A 24,506-nucleotide genomic window follows, 5' to 3' on the forward strand; every position below is an offset into this window, starting at 1 on the left:
TCCCTCCCAAAGTTGCAGCATGTACCTGTGGACGTATCGACTTTTTTTGGATCACAGACCATGTTCTATATAAATATGAACACGTACGGAAGAAGTACAGGCTGTTTGGAGGTTGTTCTTCCGTACATCTGCGTTCCCCGTACATGATATATCTTTTGCATCCAGAATCCGCTCCCAGGGATATCGGGTTTCTGTTGCCATGCGTCAGCAGATTGCGACCGGACGATGATGCATGATGCTGACTGGCATCTACTATACGGTTTTCTGGAAGCCGTATGACGCTTTCTTCCCCCGTTTTGTTCGCGATGATTGAATTATACGATCCGTTTGAGTGCTCATACGACAGTGTTTTGGGGGCCACAAAGTTACAAGTCATCGTCACTGCGCTTTTTTCACATAAATCAAGGAAAAGCGAGAAGGAAAAGAAGGGAGCAAAATATTCAAGAAAACAAAAGGGAAGGTAGGAATCTGGCAAAAAAAACTCTCAAGATATGGAATGTCTATGAACAGTTGAAACAACAAAGAAGAGACAAAAAGAAAAAAAGAACTGAAATGATTGAAGTGTTCGCATAGGACGTCCGAACGTCAACCAAACGACAGCCGGCATGGCGACAACACCGACAACACTGTGTGGGGTGTGAGGGCGCTGCGGTTGCGCGACTGTTTATCATGTGCATGATCATGTGATAGTGATCGCATCGGGGATGGAGCAAGTTTGAAGTGCGCTTTTGAGTTAGTTCCGAGCCACTGCGCTGTATTGTGGATCTCCGTTGTCACAACACCAACACAATCTCGCGCAAACATGACTGCGAGAAGTCTTCTCGCAGTTGCGCTCCTGTGCAGTAAGTAGTACATTTCGTTCTCCATTACCGTTATGTGAAGTGTCGTTAGTAAATGTTTGCTAGCGTCGCACATGTGTCAAGTTGGCTTTCTGTGATCTGTCTGGCATTTCATTAATTTATCGTATATACGGAGTGGACATCCCATTGCTCTCTGCTACGGTTTCCCAAGTATCGCGATGCAAATTACGGCATTTGTGTCTGGTTTCTACTTTGAGGTTCCTTTGTGACAAACAATGATGTGACGACACGAGCTTTGGCGGTGACGATAAATGGCTCGAAATACAAAATCGCAGGTTCGCGAGGCGAGCAATTCGACGTTAAAGTCTGAACTGTAAAACCGTTTACCTCGCAGAAACAGCTTGCAGAATAAAGGACTGCCTGATTTTCGTGCATGCAAGCTGCTGATTAAAAGGCTAAAACCTCGCTAGAATGAAGCACAAAATATTCACAAGATGATCACTGAGCATATTCAGCTTCAGTGTGACTTTTGCAGCGGCTGCATATGTGGTCATGCGGGTTTGGTATAGTGGCCAAAGTGATTGGACATTTGGCTTTTCGACAAAACGAAACTTCGAGTTGTCAACAGCGAAATGACACTGTGGTGCTGCTGCTATGCGTATAACGGCAAACTTCCATCGACGAACTTCCATATATCTTCTAAACCCTGAGAACCCTTTAGCGGCATATATTGGGATTTTTGTGATAGATTTCTTCTTCTTTCTTTCTTTTTTTTCTTCAAAGAAACCATTTCATTTCTCGGAGCACTCCAATGGCTAATAGGGTGTGGACATTTATGCCAAAGAAAAGCTCCTCTGATATGCAGTAGGGTATTTGCGACCGGTTTCTTTCACGTCTTGTATGTGATAACTTCCATTAAACCTTTATTGTTTCTTGTCTGAACAATTGAACCGATGCTACCTTCCTACCAGTAATTAGTTGATATCTTCATGTCAACTCGTTGTTTCTTAACTCATTGTTCACTCTCTTCGCATCTCTCTCTCTCTTTTTCTTTTTTTGTGCTGATGACGTGTTTTGTACTACCTCTACATCACTTAGAACAACGGTCTTATACAGTGTGATGGTATACTTAAAGCTGCCATACTTCCTGCAGACATCAGTGGGTTTGTTCTTGTCACAAGAACTGCACTGCACGTAGCCATGAATCTTGGAGAGACACTTCGCTAAAAAAATGCTTGCAGGGATACAAGCACTACACTGATCCATTCATCACCCCAACATCTGAATGGACAAAATTTTTTACCCCCCCCGCGTCCTGCATTGATAGTGGAACTTGTTACTTTCTTTCGAGCACTTCTAGAAGAGCACTCCAGCAACATTCCCCTACATTATTCTTTCTTTTCTTTCTTTTTTTAACTCTACAGGCTACATTAGAGCTCTGACTCAGCATGTGGCAAGGGAGACCGGAGATGATATCTGTGTTTCCTTATACGGTTTGCCTGTTTTTCACACGCTGCATGCTAGTCTCTCTCTCGAAAAACCCACAAGGTTAATTCCCACAGACCGCCGTGAAAACTTTGGATTGTCCCCAGAGTCTCCCCTAAATATTTATTTATTTATTTAAAGGTGCCCACCAACGGAAAATCCTACTGATAGTGCACTGTAAACATTCAAATACGACTTACAGCAATGTGAGAGAGAAAAAAAAATCAAGAACCAAGTGCCTAATGCACCAAGCTGGACAATTCACGTTTAAACACATCATAGGGTGAAAAGATATCAATGCTACTATCACGGGAGGATACATTCTAGCTACGTTGAATACAATGCAATGGGCCAGAACTAAAAATCACAGAAGGGTAAAAAGTCAAACAAGAATGCGTGCGTTTGCTTATGACACTATCTTGTGTTTCTGTTTTAGTATTCGCAGGTGCTGCTAGCTTACCCGTGATCAAACCATCTGACAAGGTATGCCAGTCCTTAAGCACATCGTGCGAGGACCTGTGGGTTGCATCCTCATGCAAGGTTGTGAAGTCTTGTATCACAGAAGTCTGGGAGAAGCTTGATGTCCCTCTTGATAAGGTATGCAAAATATGCACATATTACTATTAGTTCTGGTTATATCTGTGTAATTCTTTCTGTAAATTTTCAGAGCAATGTGTGCAATATTTGTAAGGAAATGGTTAAAGAGGCAAGGGATCAGCTCTTAAGCAATGAAACACAGGTTAGTGCTAAGTCATTTTGCTTTATGGATTAAATACTGTAGCTGTAGAGCTAATGAGGTCTGTCACGAGGCATTTAAGGAAGGCTGAAATAAAATGCCTGTGTGTGCGTCCACTGTTGTAGTAAATCTATGTGATTTTGGTGTCAGGCTAACCATTAGGTGAACAGTAATATACTAGCAACCTAAGAGTGTGCACACTTCCGTCATGACAGTTCTGGGATGTGTCAACCTGCATGGCCTTTGGCCGAGATAAGGCAGGAACAGCAGATCTTCCGGCGCATGGTGTGCAGTAGATATGGAGCGGCTAGTGTGTGCGCTATGCACTCAGACACACGATAGCCTGTATTATATCCGAGGTGCAGAAGCGGATCCAGGAATTTTCTAAGGGAGGTCCAGCCTTGGACAGCATGCTAGTATGTTACCAAGGTCAATTGAAACTCTATGTAACGACGGAAATAGAGGGGGAGTCAGGACATCCTGACACCCCCACCTACGCCAGCTCCACCCCTGCTGAGGCGCTATGTATTGCAAATCTAATTCCAGTACAGACCAGAACGACAAAGACTCAGACAAAAGAGCAGTAGAAACTGGTATGATGCACAAGCCACACACACAAGGTGCAAACTGAAACACATGGTGACCTGCTAATTTGCAAACTACGTAGTCAAATTCTTGAAAGGAAACTTATGAAGAAGGAACACATATGTGGCATACAATATTCAGTGATTAGCAACTAGATTGCACATCTGGTTTCTAAAACCTCTCTGTATCATTGTGTACAGAATTAAGTCTAAGACAATATTCTGCAAAAAACTCTAAAGTGATAATAAGTCAGTTGTCGCCCGTGACTCTTTTAGTTCCCCTGCACTGGGGCTTTATCGATTTTATTATGATAATAAGTATTGCCTACCAATAGGAGGAGCTCAAGGAGGTCCTAGAGGGCAGCTGTAAGCTGATTCCAATTAAAGTGTTTGCAGACATGGTATGTTCCTCTGTATTATCTTCAGATATGTTAATTGGAAAGGGCTCAGTAGGAGTACCTCACTAGGTAGTGTTGAGGCTGAATGTATACGGCTTTCTTTGTTTGTTTATCCTTCAAATGGAATGCTTAAATTTTCTTAATTTTTTTACATTTACAGTGCATTAGGATGGTTGATGAATTCATTCCTGATCTCATAGACATGCTTGTGTCCAGAATGGTAAGGTGATCACAATTTATTTGTTGAAGTATTTAGCTCAAATTATGTTGCACAGTTCTGCAACACTAAGCAATTTACTTACCCTATTTCATTACCTGGGTGGTGGGGTTACAATTATAACAATGCAGCTGTCGGTACATCACTTGCATGGTTGCAATAATGGGAAATTATTTCAGATATGAGTAGTAATAGCAGGCCGTACCAAAGTCAAATACGGCAAAAAGAAAAGATAAACGTAATGTAGTATACAAACAACTGTTTGTGAAATTAATAATGATCAACGTAATACCAACGTTAATACACCAGTGATCAACCGTGATCAACATTCATATACCAGTAATAATTAATATAATCAACATGATACATACACAAGTATCTGTTAGTAAATCATATTCAGGTATACTGTTCCAGTGTTCTTTAAATATGATTTTATGTTTCCTGATCTTGTGTGTAATAATATTTCCTGTTGAGCGAATGTAAAATGCTTTCTTCTGTATCTGCAGGACCCTGACCAAGTATGCACTATTGCGGGGCTTTGCAACCCAAACTTTTTCAGGCAACTGAGAATGCAACAAAACCTGATCTTCTCCGTAAGTCAATTAATCTATACATTAGATGTGTTGCGATACCTTGATATTGGAGTTTGATTACATCGCGCAAGACTGGTATAGTGTGCCACAGTACTGAGTAAAAAGAGGATTATTCTTTTACGTCATAGTTAACCAGATAGTGGGCCTCGATAATTCCTGTCTGTTTCCCTAATCGTGTGGCTTCTCTAAATGATGCAGCTGGTGGCTTGTTGCAGCCGCAGCTGTTTTGGCGCTTGCAGATCATGTTTTCTGTGTGACTATTACTCCCTTAGCTGTTAGCTGGTAATATTAATCATCTTCTGTACCTATTCCATGTACTAATTGAGTATGTACTGCCACAACCGCTTTCATATATCCGAATTAATAACAAGAATAAATTGGGCCTTAAGTTTTAGGGTTTAACCTGTTTCTTCCCCAGATTTGCACCCCGAATTGAAGGTCGCCTCTTAAGGGTAAAACCTGATTTTTACTCGGCAAATTGCCCTCGCTGACACACTGGCTTGTTTGGCAGCAAATGCAATTACATCACCGTTTGTACCAAACTGGTACAGTTCGTTTGAGTAATAAAGCCAAATTTCTCCCCAAATTTAGCGTGCTGAAAGTTTTTCCAACTGAATATGCATAAATTTGGAGCTCATGTTGATTTCTCCAGTTTTTAACCCCCGGATTGAGAAAAAAATATTTCCCGAAAACTTCAGGCTCTAAGAATAAAGTTTTATCTTGTCTCTACACCTATAGGTATATGCTTGACATATTTTTATCTTACCTTGTGGTAGGCGTTCCAGTCCCGCATTTTTCTTCCGCCACTGACAAGCACTGCTCCACGACGCACAGAAGAGTGTTCAAGATGTATGAACACTTTACAACCTGCCAAAGCAATAATACGGCTTTTGCCCGAGGTAATCACCAGGACTATTGGAGCCAAAGAAAAAGGCTGCCCGATACTTCACGGGATGAATTTGAGTTTTGTACTTTAGGCCCAAGTAGAGCTCTTGGCTTTGAAGATGTGTCAGGACCACCACAAAGATAATCTGACAGAGGTCAGTGTCACATACTTAAGACATTTACTAAGAGCTGAAAATACACACCGGTGTATGTTTATACTCTTCCACATGTAATTGCACATGTAATACATTTATATCCTTCACCCATGCATTGATGCACCTTCGCTTTGAAACCTTAATTACAACACATTTAAACCTGGTTACAACACACTTTGTAACACTTAATACTTTTTTTTCTGTGGGGGGGGGGGTGATGTTGTGAAACGTGTAGCACAAAATCATTGCAGATATTTGTTTAAGAAAATGAAACGCTGCTTTTTGGCACCCAGAAGAGCATTTTACTGCTTAGCTGCTTGACTACTAATGAACTTCATATTCTGGTCAATAATGGAGCCTTCTTTTAAATATTTACTTAGACGAGTGTCTATTGAACAAAAGCTGTATTTACATGCTTGCTGGCACGTGAATGTCACATTTAGTGTGATACATAGGGCATTAGCGGGATCAACCTTTTGCAGGAACAAAATAAAATTATTGGTTTCTATAATATGGGGGTTCCTAATTATAATATTTTCTAAAATATAGTATTCGTATATATTATTTATATTTTCACTATATTCGTATATTCATCATATATATTCATTTCATCTTTTCAATACTAAGTGCCCGCTGATTGTGAAGAAGTACTTCTCTCCAGTCTACGACTACTTTTATGAGACGGTAAGTTTGCCCTTTGATAAGTGTGCTAGACTCGAGATTGTAACTCTGTATACTTTGTTTAAATCTGACTTGTTGTCTTTTTTTTTATACAGTGTTTGTAAGTATTTGTGTCATAATTATCAATTAATCAACTGATCAGTTAACCAATTATTAATCAACTTGAAGCAACCAGCTCTCCGTGCACATATGTCGGTACCTACCAACCGCTCATTTCTTGTTACACGTTCCTTGTTTCCCCAAACCTCTTGTATCGGTGCCGCGATGTGCTCACGTTACTTTTTCCTAAAGGCCGCGAACCAGACGTGCGTCGATATCCGGCGGTGCCCACCCAGTGAGACACTGAAGACCAATGTGAGTATTCTTTCAAGGATAAGTTATTATAGTGGAGACGGTTTACAGTCAACCTCGCAGTGTCTACCAACCTGGAAAACCGGGAATTATCGGGGAATTTCGACGCAACTGGAAAAGTCGGGGAAAATCACTGATCGCATGGCACTCATCACAATAGGATAAGTGTGAATGATGATGGTAATCAATGATCAAATTTAGAGCATTGTGGGAAGGAAGTGACTGACCAAAATCCGCTGGGTTACTGGCATTTTAGATTGTTCTGATTTGTGGTCGCAAGGTTGCAGGGGTCTGACAGGTCTCGATATAATTCAAAGTTAACTCTTAAGTACTTGTTCATAGGTGATATGCTGTGTGTCTACGCATTGCTATCGGTACCATAAAAACTGAAATTTAAATACCAGGTGCCACTAGTCAAGGGTGACGACGATCTAACCTGTGACTTCTGCAAGCAACTAGTTGGAAGCTTAAGAAACTTCTTGGAGGCAAATACCACGCAGGTCAGTATTCTCTTGTGAACACCTCTCTAGAGTTACTTGCTGATGTAGTTTTAACTTCAGGATGAACTCAAGCAAGCCATTTTGGCTTTCTGTGAAGATCTTGGTTCTGCAGCTGAAGAGGTAAGTGAGAATTTCTTATGGTGCACTATTTCATACTCCTCAGCGGCCATTAAGGAAAATAGGTCAGTGTGATTTAGCCTCTTTTTTTGTGTGTGCAAAGCTTCTAGGGGCATAATGTTCAATTCTGTTTCGTGGGGAATTAGTCCTTCATGGCGTGTGAATTATGGACCTTGCAGAATGAATGTTGTCTCAAACACACTTTTTTCAATACAGCAAACTCTAGGCCTGTGTGATTTTAGTAATTTTGAAACCAAAGCGAATATGAAGTGAATAGCTATACATAGAATCGAACACATATGTAGCATAAGTAAGTAATACATCGATACAGATTTTTCTATGAAATAGCTCTCACTTCATCTAATGCTCTCTGTTCTGGCATTTTTGGAGCTTACGAGTGAGGCCCTTGAACTATTGGGTTGTACTCGGTTTGGAAGAGACATCTCTTCGATTCAAATATAGAATTACAACACGTTCAATTTGAAATTTGAATCAAATGTGAAGTTACTGGCTTTGAGAAAAACCAAATTGTTCGCATAGTCCTACCGAACACACATTTTGCACTGTGGAGCATGTGTTTACGTTGAGTGCTGTCGTACATAGTTGTCCTTCTTTACAGTGCCAGAACCTCCTTGATGAATATTTTGATATGTTCTACACCTACCTACTTGAGGCATTGGTAAGTCTGTTGCATGTGCATCATGTTCCAACCTCGTATGCAGTTTTACTGACGCACTTTTCATGTTTAATTAATATACGCACTGTTGCATTTACTTTTTATATTTGCTTGCATATTTTTTTGTATTTACGTACTGCAGATATTTTTTGTGTAGCATTTGGAAAGGATTTCTAACATGTACTGAGACCTGTTTAGCAAAGTTTTGGTTGGAAGAAGTTGAGTGTCAAATCCTTCCTTGTGTGTCTGCTTTATTTTCTAGGAACCAGAAAGGTTTTGTTCCACCATTGGCCTCTGCCAGACCTCACTTCTGCGTGTTCCCCTTGTGAAACTTTTCCCAGCGGTGCCAGCGACAAAGGTAAAGCATTGGGTTTACTTCACAAGATATGTACATACCCTTCAGATGTTTGCTTGGTTTCCTTGCTGTTTTTTCTGTATCATGTTTGGTCTTGTTAAGAATGTAAGCTATTGCGTAGTTAATGGATTCATGCACACACATACCAATTAATTTACCATGAATATCTTGCAGGTGCACCTACAAAAGCTTGAGTACCCAAAGAAGGCAATCAGTACACACTCCCCTGACATAACACCATTGGTGAAACTAATGCCAGGCATTCCTGTGAAGTATCTAAAAAAAGGTACGATGACGACGTTAAATTTGCGTGCTCTCTCCACGTTTATTATCCGTCGACATTTCTGTCGCTGGAAGCAACTTTGTCACTTTTTTTGTCACAGATGAACCGAAAAAGCAAGTTGAATGTGAACTCTGCATCTATCTTGTGAAGTACGTGGATGCTGTTCTTGAAAACAAAAAGGATGAAGTAAGATATTTAAACATATTGGAGTTTTTGAAAGATTGTACTCACTGGGTATACTATATTTAGAGCCTGAAGTTTTCGGGAAATATTTTTTTCTAAATTCGGGCGGTAAAAATCAGGTAAATAAACATTTAATCTAAATTCATGCGAATTCGGGTGGAAAAACTTTCAGCATGCTAAATTCGGGGAGAAATCAGGCTCAGTTACTTAAACTAACAGTACTGGTTTGGTACAAATGGTGATGTAACTGCATTTGCTGCCAAACAAGTTAGTGTGCATTCCTACAGATGTCTCAGTGAGGGCAATTTGCCGGGTAAAAATCTGGTTTCGCCCTAAAGAGGCAACCTTCAATTCGGGGTGCAAATATCGAGGAAGAATAGGGTTAAACCCTAAAATTTCAGCCTCTAACTGTATTTAGGGTGCCCCGGTTTCCTGCTGTGACAAAATTCCATGGCACCGACTTGTAAATTCCGCGATTGTCGCTGTCAATGGCTGCTCGAAATGGGAAACACTGTATTTTCTTGGATGATGTGGAAACAAGAAATATTTGATAAAATTACACATTCAAAGCACTGTTGTGGTTCAGCTTTACGTACATAATATCTTGTGTTCTCCTCTCATGCGGTCTGTCACCCGCAATCATTGTGTACCTGCTGAAAGATCTTTCAGCATCTACAGAGTTTATAGGAGCTTTATAGGAAGGAGTTTACAATACATGCTGGGGAAGTTACATCTTTAGGACACCAATTCTTGTTCCTGGGCTGTAGGCATTATTTAAGAGTCAACTTTTTAAAGGCAACCTCCCAGACATCAAATCAAAATCCCCCACTGCCACCACTCAAGAGACGCCGCCCCATTCCTCAGCCGAAGTATGCACAATAAAGTTGGGCTAATGTCATCTTAAGCTAAACTACAATATGTCTGTGTTTGTCCTGCAGCATGTACAATTTTGTAAAGCAGGCTTCTATTTTGTAGCGCAGGCTTCACCTCATGCTGGGAAGCGTCAGGTGAAGCCCACTTTCGGGAGGTGTCGTTCGTATTCAGCGAATAGTCTAATATCCGTAAACCCGAATATTGGTTATTCGATTCGCGAATCGAATACTTCGAGTGATTGATATTTGATTCGAATTCGAGAACTCGAATATCCGCACACACCTAAAAATAAGGGATTCTGTGAAATTCTGTGCCAAATGAAGGATTCCGCGATGAATTCCGAATTTCGCAGAATCGTGGAAAACTGAAGGCCTTAACTACGTTCTGGCATAGCATTTGAAAGAATGTGGAGGGTGTCAACTGATGTTTTTTTATCTTCGTCAGTTGTTGAAGCCTGTTGCATGGCGAAAATAACATGAATTGATTTGCTGGAGTTTGACAGCTGCATTAGAAGTGCACTTAAAGAAAAATAGCCTGACCAAGGCGTAAGCATTTACCACAATATATTCTATATGAACAGGATCAGGCAAAAGAGCAACACAACGCACAAATATGTTTCGTATAAATGCAAAATAAAGTGCAAATTATAGGCTTGCATAGCAGTTTTACACTCATTCGCAGTTCATGACAGTGAGAATATGTGTTTAATAACCAAGATTTGTTTCTCAGAAAATAAAATTTGAGCACATTTGTATACTTCAAAGCTAAGCCCAAGACGTTGGAACCCTTCAAATAAATTGGCACTTGAAAGAAATTGAAAACATGCGACACACGTCGCACTGCTATATTCCTGCAGATTTTTGCATAGTAGTGTCAGACTTTTTTACTCATAATTTCGTTTATAAAAATTTAGTCTTAGACGTGGCAGCTTCCCCTCCCCAAACTGTAATGATCAGGGCCCCTGGCTTTCCGTGAAGCTGCAAAATTGGCCGTGTCTCGCGGAGCCTGCTGTTTCCCTCAGAATCGTGCGTTTTTCGTAGAATATTCGATATATTACAGAATTACGTAAGGATTTAAATCGATCTGCGACATTTTTGTGAGTTCAACCTGATTAGTCCTGACTGCAATGCCTGACGTGACTGATACTGCTGGCGCTTACCCGGCTGAACGTGCCACGATGAAAAGAAAAAAAACGGAAATGCCTCGAGAGAAATTGTCCGAGTTGAGCCTCATTTTCTTTGCGCGCTCAAAAGTTACGTAAGGTCGGAAAAACGTGCGGGACAAGCCTGTAAGCGATCTTGGGAGAATGCTGCAACATTTTTTTGCGGGATTCCTCCTGCCTGCAGATTTGTAAATCCCACTTCGTGGAAATGTTAGTTTTCCGACGCCAAAAGTTAGGGAGTTTATAATGATAACTTAAACTTGTCTTTTCTTTTTGTTGTTGTTGTTGATGTTACTTAGGCTGCAGTGCTACACGCTCTTGAGGAGGCCTGCAAACTGGTGCCACAACACATGCATGAAAGATGCGTGCAGTTGGTTGACAAATATGTAGACGAACTCATCCACGTTCTTGTCGAGGAAGATGACCCAAACTTAGTTTGCGGGCTCCTGGGTCTGTGCACTGGTATGCTATCTACCATACTAAATGCAGTATTGTGTACTTGTAGTCGCAGTGTATCATATGACCACTGAATTTTACATCCAGGTCAGACATCCACTTCAAGCGTCCAAAGTCACACAGCTATCAAGGCTGAGAAGAATCCTCAAGGTGATGCGGAGGAATTTGGAATAGGAACATTAATGAAAATTTTGTGCAGAAATTTTGATTTTTGCATGCTGCAAGTGCAAAAGAGAAAGGAACAGATGAAACAAACATGGACACGCGCTCAGCTTGCAACAAAATTTTACTGTACACAAACTTGTCCTTATACATTCATTGGCTCACGAACCTCAAGGTATCTCTTATCTTGTTGAGTTCCTTTTTCTGTGATGCCTATCAATTCAATCAGCTCTCTCTCTATGTGATCAGGTGATGAGCGTAAAACCGTACTTTTTCTCAACGAGGGGTAAATTTACAAATGGTCACACATTGTGTCAGTGTTAGAGAAAGATTGCCTTCAAATGATCTTTGATGTCCCCCCATCGTGTTTGCTTTAGCGCGTGTCCGTGTTTGGTTGATTTTTTTTTTGCCCTGCCTTTTTTTGCACTCACAATATGCAAGATTTGCACCAATGTGCTGAAACCTTTCATTTATTTAGATTTTTCTTCAACAGATAGCGTTGAATGTGAGGTATGCAAGGCAGTGATAGAATTCTTCGAAAACAACCTACCAGAAGTTGTAACTAAGGTAAGACTTTATAGCATGCCTGGATTTTTCATTTTTTCCCAGCACCTACACGACTAACATCCGTCGAACCTGATGAAAGGAATCTACGTACAGCTCCATCTTGTGGTGCAAAAGACTAAAAAAATGCTGTCGCATTAAACTTAAAGGGGCACTAAAGTGCAAAAATTTATCCTCACGACACAAAAGGTGCAGTTACCAGAGAGCAACGCAAAGGTAATGGGTGTCGTCCGTTGCCTCATTTATGGTTTATACAGCAACGAAACTGCAGTTTATGCTTCTCTCTCCATCTCCTCCTCAAGAAGTGCAACAATGCGGAGGGGCCTCCGGTTGGTTTCCTCAAACGATCTCCACCAACTGCAGTGGCCTAGTGGTTAGGACGATCCCTTTCGTCGTCGATACTTCTGAAGTCAGCCCAGGATGCATACAAACCCTCCCACCCCTCCCGTCTCCCCCCACACCTTCCTGCTGTCCTCTCTCCATCTGTCCACGTCTGCGCACTGCACATAGCCGCAGTTGCTTTGTGGCGCTAACGTGGAACCTTAAAAAAAGTGAAACGATCTCCCACAATGGTTGGACAAATCGTTTATGAGGAGACTAATTAGAGCCAGCTCCGCATTGTTGCGCATTTTGAGGAGGAAAGGAAGAGGTAAAGCGTAAATCGCACCTTCTTTCGCTAAAAAATGGCGAACGACACAACCATTGAGTCCTGTTCCTTTTGCATCCGTGGCAAGGTGTCAGCATCTTGTATTCTGCAAGGAAAAATTTGTGTGCCTCAGTGCCCCTTTAAAGTCTTTTGGCAATTTATAGTTAATTAATTTCACTTTTTATTTATTGGTTTCAATTATTAATTTTATTTATTAATTTTGACAGTTAATAATGTATTAATGAATTAATTAATGAAATAATTCAATGAACTGTGGCAGTTTAATTAAATCACATGCATTGACATGTATTCCTCAGAAAATTTCAATCAATTTCCATCAAATTTCATCAATCCTACATAATTTCTGTCACTGTACCGTACCACAGAAACGTTGGAGCGAACTGATGTTAGCATGCTCCAAGTGGTTTTCTATATATCGAGATTTGCTTTGCGTTAGTTTGCATGGAAAACTGTTCCCAGAAGCCTTTCGAACTGCCAAGATTTAGTACTGTGCTTATGTGAGACACCTTATGTGTTTGACTTTATTTTTCGTGCAGGATGTAGTGGAGTATGTCCTTGATGAGCTCTGCAACCAGTTCAGTGGTGACAAAGCACAGGAGTGCAAGAACCTTGTGGACAAGAACATCGAACTGATTCTCAAATACCTCACCGGCGAAGTGGCAGCCACTGCAATTTGCCGCTTGGCGCAGATGTGTGAAGGTAATTGAGTGTTTTCTTCGAGAGAGGATCTAACATTTTATTGCTCTTAAAGAGCGTGGCTAATTCTACACTCTGTTTTATTTACTTTTACGCTTATCGTAAGCTAGCTGTGTCTGGGCTACGATCGTCACTCACGGTAAAATCCTAAGATCCCCGAAAATGCTGCCTGCCTTGCATGTCGAGAATATGTTAGACTGCTATGACGTAACTGGGGTGATGTGAACACCCCCCATCCCCAATTTTTTTGGCTACTAAAGTTGGAGTGCATTTAGTGTCAACAACAGGGAACAAAACGGTACCAGAATTTGTGTTCAATACGCACGTGTGTTCAATATGCGAACAAATATGGTATGTTTACCCAGAGCCGTTCCGAGGGGGGTGCGAGAGGGGCAGCCGCCCCTGGCGCCCTCGCTAGAGAGGGCGCCGAACGGCAGGCCATGGTAGCTTGGTTGTACAGTACAAAGCGGGAATAATGGGAATTTGAATTTACGATCTCTGCAGTGCATGTGTGCTTTCTTTTTTTTTTTTTTTCTCGAGCGCAAACTTGCTTCGGGACGATTCTGTGTTTACACGTTGTTTCATTGGTAGATGCTGACTGTAGTGTTTGCACATTTTGGAGTTGCAAGAGTTGTGCAGTCAAGAAATAATGCTTGCAGGAATCCACTACATAAGTTGACCCAGATGAAAATTGATCTCAAGTGTAGAGATCACCCGAAGTCGGATTTTACTGCAAAATATCTTCCCTTGTTTATGCGCAAAAAGACTCTGGCTTTTCACTCATGTTTCTGTTTCTTTTTTTTTTCTTTTTTTCAATGTGACAGCACCTCAAGTTGCAACGAAGGGTGTCAGTCCGGACTGTGTCGTCTGCAAGGAGCTGGTTCAGGTGGTTTATGACCAGCTGAAGGATGTCAGAACTGAGGTACATCCTGTCATTCCTATCACATTTTTTGCGCAGTGTACGTTAATAGAACACACTTAAAATTCTAATTCAAATTCTAATCCAAATCATAATTATAATTCAAATTCTAATATCCTTACAGGAAGCAATAGCAAAAGAGCTGGAGAGAGTATGCAACCTGGTACCCTCCAGCAGCAGGCGAACTTGTGTGGATATCGTGAACACATACTTTGAAGCCTTGGTGTCCCTCATCTTGCAGGAACTCACACCAGATCAAGTCTGCTCTGCTCTCAAATTCTGCGGTGCCCGTAAGTGAAGCAGATTTCTTTATTGGAATCCCATCTTTGTAACACAGCCGCCCTGTGTACGACTCAGAGTAAAGTTTTACAACACTCGTAAAGAGAAGCTTTCGAGAACGCTTTCAACAGGTGTCTAAAATGATGACATCGTGGCTGCTTGTGTTAGTTTTCAAACGTTATTTTGCTGCGCCTGCTATCACGTACAGATATTGTCCATGAAAGTAATGTGGACAGTAGCTCTGCTCTGATAACCCGTTTGAACCCCCCTCATGGTACTATCTGACAAGTGCGCTCTCTCTGCCAAGCAATTCAACAGGCTTGGTTTCTAACCAAGCCCGTTGTAGCATATCTCTTTTTCCTCTGGCTTACATAATGTGAGAAATTAATTAGCCTTAAGCAGCTCAGTTGAAACCTACACGTTAATAGCTTTGAATATGTCTTCCAAGTGGTCAAGCATCTGTATTACCAGTGTCCCACAAATGTCCAAGTGGCTGATATTTTTCTGTATTTTGTGCGATTTATTTTTCAAAAATGCCCTTCAAAATAAAGTACCCGCGAGCGGCGCAGTGTGACCTTGGAGACCGAGCCCGACCTCGTGGTGTGACCTGTAGCAGCGGTGTAGCGTAGCCGTGAGAACTCATTTCCCACTGAAAATTTATCTTGCTATGATGAGACACGGTGCTGTGTGCGTAAAGGAGTGACGTCCACACGACTCATTCACCTATGGACTCTTGTAAGAGTTCAAGAACATCTAGAGGGTACACAGATAAAGCATCCAAAGATAATGCAGCATAAGTGCAAGCAAGCTGATGGATAAATTCTAGAGTTGAAGAAACCTGAGCTTGGGCGCTAGGCAGAACAATACACATGTGCGCGCATGTGTGTGCGTAGTTCTTCCTCTTAGTGCCTACCTTCAGGTTTCTTGGAACCTTGGAAAATATCCAGACCTCTTGTGCATGCTAGATGTCTGCTACAATCGTCATTCTTGCACAACAGCATGTTTTTTTGTTGCACAATCTCCTGTTGCCCCCCAAAATTAAACATTTATTGAGGGTGCTTTCGCTGCTCCTTTAAAACATGATGAAAAAGCAGAAAAGAGACACAGGCAGAGGTTCTGCCCATGTCCGTCCGTGTGTCTTGTTTCTCCTCATCACGCTTCAAGTGAGCCAGCACAGCCTATATTTTCTTGCGCAGCAGTACTGTTAATTTCTTACAGCTGGTAAAGCCATTCTGAAGCCAGCATCAGAGAAGAGCCCGAAACATGAAGATCCTGAATGCACCTTGTGCGAGCAAGTTTTTCAGTTGGTTTATAATGAACTGAAAGATAACAAAACTCAGGTGAGGCATAATCCTGTCTTTCACTGTGTCTCCAAAAGTCCTCGGGGCATGTACCATTTTTTATATCATGTCCAATTGTTTTGTTAGTCACCTGGTAATTGCTTTATTTGTAGGAAGAAATTAAGCAAGTACTGGAAGAGGTTTGTGACTTGGTTCCAAAATCGAGCAGGCAAGAGTGTGTCAACATGATCAACAACTACTTTGATCTTGTGGTTTCCCTCATTCTGCAAGATTTCACACCAGATGAGGTCTGCAAGGCCCTTGGTATCTGCCCTCCCTGTAAGTAAATTTCAATTGTCTGTGAAGTATTCTCAAGGTGTGTGTGGTCTTGCTTCGTTGTTCTTACAGGAAAAGTGCAAAATAGTCACCGATAGTGAGTCGAAAGAAAGGCCAATATTACCTATGTATTGAATTGTGTTTTACGCATTTAAGATGGTGTCCCTAATACGTATACTTAAAGAACTGTCTCCCGTTGCTTTGATAGCGTCGTGGAAGGGTAGGTAGGTGGACCATAACTTCACAAATTTGGCTACTGTAAGGTTCTTTTTTCCAGCCTGTGTGAGAAAGGGTATGCACTTCTTGTTTCTCGCAAAAAAAAAGAAGAAAAACGCTTCTTTTACTTTGTAAAATTAGTGACTCAATATTGTAAGCCGTACCCAGAACAACAATGGCGGTGACACGAAGTGGGCTTCACCGAACTCTTGGATGTAATGAGGCGAAGCCGACTTGCAGGATGGCGGTGGCGATATACCCTGGTTCGGTACATATTAGAAAAATATTAAAAAATTTTGAATACCGAAAATAAACTGAGAGTAGCATTCAAATAGCATCAGATATTCGTTTCGTATTCGAATATTTGCGCAGCTCTACAAATTAGCCATTTTCGGGTTTTACCTTATTTATTCCTGATATAGTTATTTACGCCTGATCGTCTTCGGCCCCGCTATTGACGCTGCAGATGGAAAACATTCCCGCTCACTTCCCCATATATAACTGCGCGGCGTAGGTCACAATTCATTGGTGCAGTTGCGTCTGCATGGCATGTACGAACCCAGTTACACTGTTGTGAACGTTAGCAAGCACCGGTGTGTGTCTGGCGACCGAATGGGGAAAAGAAATACTTTGGAGACAATGCCATATTTAATTTGGGAGTATGGCCTTCCAGAGAGGGAATTCCGGCATACTCTCAACATCCTACGTGTACACTGGTCATGTATTCCATCGAACACCTGCCAAACTATGCCACTATTTCACGTGGGATCTCCCATTCTGCGGTCAGTGGTCCGTGAGGAAGATGATGATGCTGTAGTTCCTTAATCGACAGAAACAGGTGTGACTGTCCCTTTAAAGCAGGATGACCAAGCTAGAGCCCTGCGCGGATTAGATTTTTGGCATCCGCATCCGACCCGCATCCGCGCACACGTTATCCACATCTGATCCGCATCCGCAGCATACAAAACAGTTTCCATCCGCATCCGATCCGCAAAATCCGTATCCGTATCGAAGGACGCGTAAAGACTGCCAGAAGCATGTTGGTATAATTTCAGGTGCCTCTCCATGCTGTAACGGAAGGACTCACGACGATAAGCAAAGGTAAACATTTCAACAAACGCGATATAGACAGACTTCTGGAACGCTACCTCGCCGGTGCTCGCGTGGTTCAAGACGCCAGAATGCCTCCTCTCTCGTCATGGCCGTGCATGATCAAAGTTGTACCCGAGCCTGCGCTTGCTGTTGGCGCGCAATACAAATAAATTGCTGGTGGAAAAATTACTGCATGCGGTATATCCGCATCCGACCTCGAGCCATCCGCATCCGATCCACACACCGCAGGGCGTGCTAAATTTTCAACGAATCCGCAAGAATCTTGCGGATATCTGCGGATATCCGCTTCTATCCACGGATGGTGCTAAGCCCAGAAGAGACATTGACAGGCGCAGACAGTGTCCTGCCTGTGTCTGTTTGTGTTTCTTTTGCGTTTGTTTTCCAATGTCTTAAGTAAGCCGGTGTGTTCTGTATCTCCTTGCACAACAATCCTGTTGATTTCTTGCAGCTGGTAAAGTTGTTCCAAAGCCAGCATCAACGAAGAGCCCAAAAGTTGAAGGTTCTGGATGCACCTCATGCAAGGAAGTTGTTCAGTTTATTTACAATGAGCTGAAGGATACCAAAACTGAGGTGAGGCATAATTCTGTCACTCACTGTGTTTCCAGAAGTCCTAAGGACATGTACCTTTTTCGTTCTTTTTTTTTTTTGTGTTCATTTGCAGTTGTTTTGTTAAATTAGCTGCCGATTCCTTTATTTGTAGGAAGAAATTAAGCGGGTGCTCGAGGAGGTTTGTACCTTGGTTCCGCAATCGAGCAGGCAAGAGTGTGTCAACATGGTCAACACCTATTTTGATCTTTTGGTTTCCCTCATTCTGCAAGACTTCACACCAGATGAGGTCTGCCAGACCCTTGGCCTCTGTCCTTCCTGTAAGTAAAAAAGAAATCTCGATTGTCTGTGAAGTATTGTAATTCTCACGGTGTGCGGTCTTGCTTCTTTGCGCTTACACGAAAAGTGCGAAATTGTCACTGTAGTGGGATAAAAAAAAAGGACAATATTTCCCGTATGTTTAAGTTTTACGCATTTAAGATGGTGTCCCTACCATGTACTGAAAGAACCGTCTCCCAATGATTTCCGATAGCTCTGTGTAAGGTTATGTGGGTGGTCCTCAGATATCATTATGCAATATCTGATATTTTCGTTGGTAGCAGGGATTTAGAAGTGAGCCAGAGAATGTTAGTCAGTTACAAACATCGGTTGCCAGTGGGGTCCTATCTTTTCACGTTCAGTGCCTTACCCAGTTTGTGTTGCAAAAATCTTATTGGGTTATTAATATTTGCACATTGATCAAAAATCAATACAGCAATTTCGAGAGAGCATTTTGATCGGCATTGCACCAGCCTGTGCATGCATGTTTTGTGTACAGATCCAATCCTGTAGTCCTGTACAGCCATAGTTCCACTTATTTCAAATGTGACTGTAGCATATGTGCCGAAGATGCTGGCTAGAGTGTGTCTGCACACGTTTGAGGCAATGGGCTTGCACAATCAAGTGTGTTTCTTCGTCATGTTTTAGGAAAGCCAGCATGTTTTGTATCTCCTTGCAAGGTAGTCCTCCTAATCTCTTACAGCTGACAAAGTTGTTACGAAGCCAAAGATACAGAAGATCTCTAAGGATGACAATCCCGAATGCACTTTGTGCAAAGATGTCGTCCAGTTTGTTTATGCCGAGCTGAGGGATAACAAAACCGAGGTGAACGACAATTTTCTCTCGTTGGTCTCAAAAAGTTCCTCGGGGGGTACCTACTGTTTCGACGTCCGGTTTGTAGACGAGCTGTTAATTCTTTTATTTGTAGCAAGCAATCAAGGAAGTTCTAGACGAGGTTTGTAACTGGGTTCCGCAATCAAGCAAGCAGGAGTGCCTTAATATGGTCAGCACCTATTTTGATCTTCTGGTTTCCCTCATTCTTCAAGACTTCACTCCAGACCAGATCTGCCAGACTCTTACCCTTTGCCCTTCCTGTAAGTGTATAGTCTGGATTGTCTGTGTGGTTTAATTAAATTTAATTTAAAATGACAGCGTGTCATGTCAGTCTGGTTCCCGAATGCCATGCCTTACGATAGTCGTGCTATACGTTAGATTGGAATGACATTAAACACGACGAAGTGTCGATGCTGGGGCGGCGCAGCGTCCTGAATTCAGGGGGACCTCAGGTCCCTACTGGCGCCCTCTTCCATCCCCCCACTGTCACCGCCAATTCATGCCCGGCTCTCAAAAATTTGGGATTCGATTCAGGGAAAGGGTTTATGGTATTTTTATTCGCACGTGGCACCCGAGATAACACTTTGGCGGCTCATCTCCACGGGAACCTTGCGCCCCCTTCACAAAATCAGGGGGTCCACAGTAACCCCTTCCGCCGCGCCTGTCTGTGCGAGTTTCCCACTAGCCGCGTAACAGAGGCGATACTTGGAAAGCGTAAACATCTTCAAAGAGATAGAAAATACCCACAATATCCCACAAAATGAGAAAATTTGCTGTATTTCATAATCGATGGTCTGTACTATGTTGGGAAAACTGTTGTCTTGCATGTCAGGTGGCAGTCTACGCCAACAGCAATCCTTAACGAACGCCACACATTTTGCCAGAAATTCTGGATTTCCTGTAATTTATAAAATAATTTTGCACTACAGGGTGGCTTTATGGAAATTCTAAATTGCTCTTGCGCTCAGCCAATGAGAGCGATGGTACACATTTCACGGGCGAATGAGTTGTGGCAATCTCATCACAAAGAAAATGTCATTCAGACGAAGGCCATTAAACGTCTCCGTAATCAGTCATTTTTCGTGCCCATGTGGCAGCAGTATTACTTGCTTGTGCTTGAATAAAAAGTGGAGAATGGTTGCTGTAGAAAGAGAAAAATGCTTATGTAAAATAGTGAAGGCAATGTATTGACTGTCTTACTGTATCTTTCCTTTAGCATCACATGGTGACGTAGTGTGTACCTTTTGCCAGTATGCACTTCACTTCATCCAAACTGAGCTAATGGACAACAAAACTGAGGTTAGACACTTCGAATCATTATCGGATGTATCTTTATTACATGCATTAAGCTCCTGCATTGAAATGTTCGGCTTTTTCTTCTTGAAGGAGAAAATAAAAGAAGCTCTGGACCAGCTGTGTGCTAGGCTTCCCAAGGAAATCTCCGAAGAGTGCCAGGCATTTGTAGAGGAATATGGTGCTGCAGTGATAGTTCTCCTTGCACAAGAACTAGACCCAAGCATTGTCTGTGTTGCTGTCAGAGCTTGCCCTAAAGGGGGACTAGTCAAGCGTAAGTATTTGATGAATTTATTTCATTTTCACCTCAAGGAGCCACAGGGGCATTATATGGGGGGAGGGGGACATGGGGGAAATGCTGTAATACAATGAAACAGTCAAATCTCGTAGATAAACAATTAGCAGATGAAAAAAAGAAAAAAAGAGCAAAGTAAAATAGTAACAAAGGTGTACACAAAGATAAATGTGTATAAAAATGATGATGTTGTCCAAAGCATCACAGAAATATTGAGGGTTAGGGTCATGATGACCATGTCCTGGAGTAAAGAATTCCATTCAGTCATTGCATCTGGTAGAGCTGTGCAAATAGCAAAACTTTCATTGCGAATAGTTTACGAATATTTCACTTGTGCTGTGAATCGAATCCGAATAATCAGAAAAGGCCCAATTTGAATAATTTCGAATAGTGAAATTGAGTCGCGAATAGCATTCAAATAGCATCAGATATTTGCGCAACTCTAGTATTTGTAAGTATTTAGAGAAGGAAGTGGTGAGCGTTTGTGTGCCTGGCCAAAATGCTCTTCAGTGTCACGATATAGTACCAGGACAAATAACTTATTCCAGCTTTCCATCATGGTGGAGACGACACAGCACAGTACTGAAAATTCATTGTGGGCCTGGTTGTGTAATCCCCAGTAGCGTGCTAGTAAACAACTCTCATTTGCACAAGCTCGTAGCTTATGTATTCTTTTCCAGAAGCCGTGCGTGTTTAGAATGTGTTGTTGAACAATTAACGTTTTCACGTTTTCGCTCTTCCACGTCGCAATAGAGTGAATGAAAAATCATTTTCTAATTCATTTTAGAGTCCATGGCTCTGCATAACCTTTATTTCGATAAGTGTGATACCTGCTCTCTGGTGATCGGGTGGGCTGACAGGTTCACACAAGACACGAAGACTGATGAGGAGCTTGCCTCAGTATTCGAAAGAGTGTGCAAGGCTGTACCTGCTGGCGTTAAACAAGAGGCAAGTGCGGTTGAGGACCCAGGCCCGCTTGCATTAACGCTGAGGAGTTTCCACCGTTGCACCTTTGAGGACTATAGCACGTGCCCAAAGCACTACCGTAGCTACTGAGGATGCCACTGGTGTTACCTCCTCAATGTTTGTGCAAACATGGCCCAGCAGTCTTCTTCTTGAGTCTTACGAGGCTGTACATGATGAAGATGAAACACATTGTGTGATGATTTGATGCGTGGTGCTGAAAATGAAATTTCCTTGTTTTCACTTGTTAGTGCCAATCTCTGGTTAAGGCATATGGCCCATTCATCCTGCGCAATATTGGACAGCTTGGAAACAGCAAACAAGTGTGTCAGGTAAAGCTGTAATTTGTGAAAGCGCAGGGGGACTACCTCATTTTCTAATTTTGAAGTGCAGCAGTCAGGAAGCATACCTGGTTGTGTGTCAAAATTACATACGTTGATGCAAAAACTCAGTGGCCATGATGTCAGTGATGATGATGATGATGATGATGAGGCCATATCTTCAAACTTTAATACAGAATTAATGCCTTATGGCACATGTTGTAATGTACTTGCTCCTTGAAGAATACACAAGTGTAGTAGCGTGACATAATAACACTTGTTTAAATGCATTTAACTTAGTATGAAAGCCATGAATTGCAGCACGGTTTTCAAATAATGGTATATTTTAATGTCTATTGCTATTGTAATGGAATATCTGTTTGAAATATTTTATACCGCCATGCAAAAGAAGGGTGGGATAAAATCAAGCCAATCTTCACATTTTGACAGGTCATAGACATGTGCCCAAAGGCAGCTAAAGGTGCTCACCTTCTTGGATCCAAGAAATGTACATTTGGCCCTGCTTACTGGTGCCATTCAGAAGCCCATGCTTCTGCATGTAATGTAAGTTGCAATACTTTGCTCCTGGTCACCTGCATTGTTCTGTGCGCTTTGTTTTGAAGACAGTATGAAAGTACTTAGCTGTTGACCCTAAACGTAGGTACCTTCCATTTCAGGCTCACGAATACTGCAAGAAGAAGGTATGGAAGCAGTAGTATTTAGTTAAGGTTGTCATTACAGCTTTTTAATTTTGTTACTCAATAAGTATGGCACATACTTAAGGTAGGTTCTACTTAATCAATCTATCACCTATGAAAGAATATTTTACTTAGAACCGCAACAAGTGCACACACACTGTCTTTGCTTGAACAAAAATTCTGTCCAAAATGTGCACAATGTGTATGTTTGTGCACTGGTGAAGACTACTGTTGAAAGTAGGAATAAAGAACAATGACGATTTTCAACTACTTTTACTGTATTGTAGAATCTTGATATTCAACATGCCACCGTCGGCCATGTTGGTGAGCTGCTATACAGATCTTTGTCTGTCGAGTCTAGCTTTTCCGAAGTTCTGTGTGTATGTGTGTACTGTAGTACATTTTCACGCTTTGAGGAGAACAGGCACTTTGACAGAGAAAAGGCTGTTTCAAAAGTGCACAGGTTGCTGAGCAAAAACCGATGCACAGCCAACGTCAGTAATGTGCTGGCTTGCGGAGCTCAAGGTCGTGGGTTTAATACTGGTTGAGCACAGCAGCGATATCGGGGAGGTAAACATTGTTTCCAGCATCATATGCGTCTGACACATTTCGTCTCGTCTGAATGCTTCGAAGCTGAAGACATGTCAGATAGTTAAACCAATTGAAAACTCCAGTAACAAGAGGTGGGAAAATGATGCGCTCATGGTCGCTCAATTCGAACAGGGAAACTAAGAAAAAGCGCACACTAGACCCTCCATGCTTATGAAGCCAAAATGTAAAAGTGAAAACGAGCGATAATACACACAACTGGTGGCGCCACCAAGGGAAAGAAAACAACGTGAATACATCATAAATACAAAGCTGTGCAGACAGAACAGACGTCCTCCACATCTCCGAGTGGCCATGGTTTGGACTTCACAGGATGTTACATGGAGATGTCTGGACGTTGCACAGACTTACTTGTATATATGCACAGGTTGTGTGAATCTACAAACATCCTTTTCATTTCTGTTGTTGCTCTTTGTTTTTCGTACTTGTCATGATGGAGAATGTGCGCCGCCCTTAAAAAAAGGGGAAAAAAATAAACAGGAATATAAAAGCTCCTACAGGACCACCAAGTCCAAGAAGCTCATTTCCCTCCAAGGAGAAAACTGACTATATGATGCGGGTTTTGCGGGCATCCGCATATTCCAGAGACAGTCTCGCCTGTGAAACAAAGTGATGGGTGAGGTGTGTCAGCTTAGTTCGACGACGCAAACATACAACAACGCAGTGAAAAATTGCTGAGTGTATTAATGCACCATCATGGTAACGTCTGTGTTTCTTACTAATTGTGGTTAGAGACATTCAGCTGGTACATCGAAAGTCAAATTTCGTTGTGCTATATCAGCGCCCATTTCTCTCTCACCCGCAATAAATGATCCATGTAACATCCCGTCAGGGATTCTCGAGGCAGCCACGACGGGACATCCTGCGGATACAGGTCCAGGGACCTCCATGTAAGAAGCTCTCAGTGA

The 24,506-nt window shown here is 42.0% G+C and overlaps 1 protein-coding gene across 1 annotated transcript; it reads left to right on the forward strand.

Moving 5' to 3' along the window:
• The first annotated feature begins 689 nt into the window (after positions 1-689).
• Positions 690-23,260, forward strand: LOC135368770 (uncharacterized). The gene is made up of 34 exons (XM_064602278.1): positions 690-842; positions 2,722-2,882; positions 2,953-3,024; positions 3,941-4,006; positions 4,164-4,223; positions 4,727-4,813; positions 5,590-5,712; positions 5,791-5,853; positions 6,481-6,537; positions 6,826-6,888; positions 7,290-7,385; positions 7,446-7,505; positions 8,122-8,181; positions 8,441-8,536; positions 8,708-8,819; positions 8,917-9,002; positions 11,334-11,496; positions 11,578-11,640; positions 12,146-12,219; positions 13,420-13,582; positions 14,404-14,501; positions 14,623-14,788; positions 15,996-16,117; positions 16,231-16,396; positions 18,171-18,292; positions 18,423-18,588; positions 19,290-19,411; positions 19,515-19,680; positions 20,637-20,719; positions 20,807-20,987; positions 21,796-21,956; positions 22,223-22,303; positions 22,742-22,855; positions 22,969-23,260. Exons 1-34 carry the CDS (start codon positions 803-805, stop codon positions 23,005-23,007), a joined length of 3,552 nt encoding a protein of 1,183 aa, XP_064458348.1. The 5' UTR covers positions 690-802; the 3' UTR covers positions 23,008-23,260.
• Positions 23,261-24,506: the final 1,246 nt, after the last annotated feature.

Source organism: Ornithodoros turicata, chromosome 9 (genome assembly GCF_037126465.1).
Source record: "Ornithodoros turicata isolate Travis chromosome 9, ASM3712646v1, whole genome shotgun sequence".
Lineage (NCBI taxonomy): Eukaryota > Metazoa > Arthropoda > Arachnida > Ixodida > Argasidae > Ornithodoros > Ornithodoros turicata.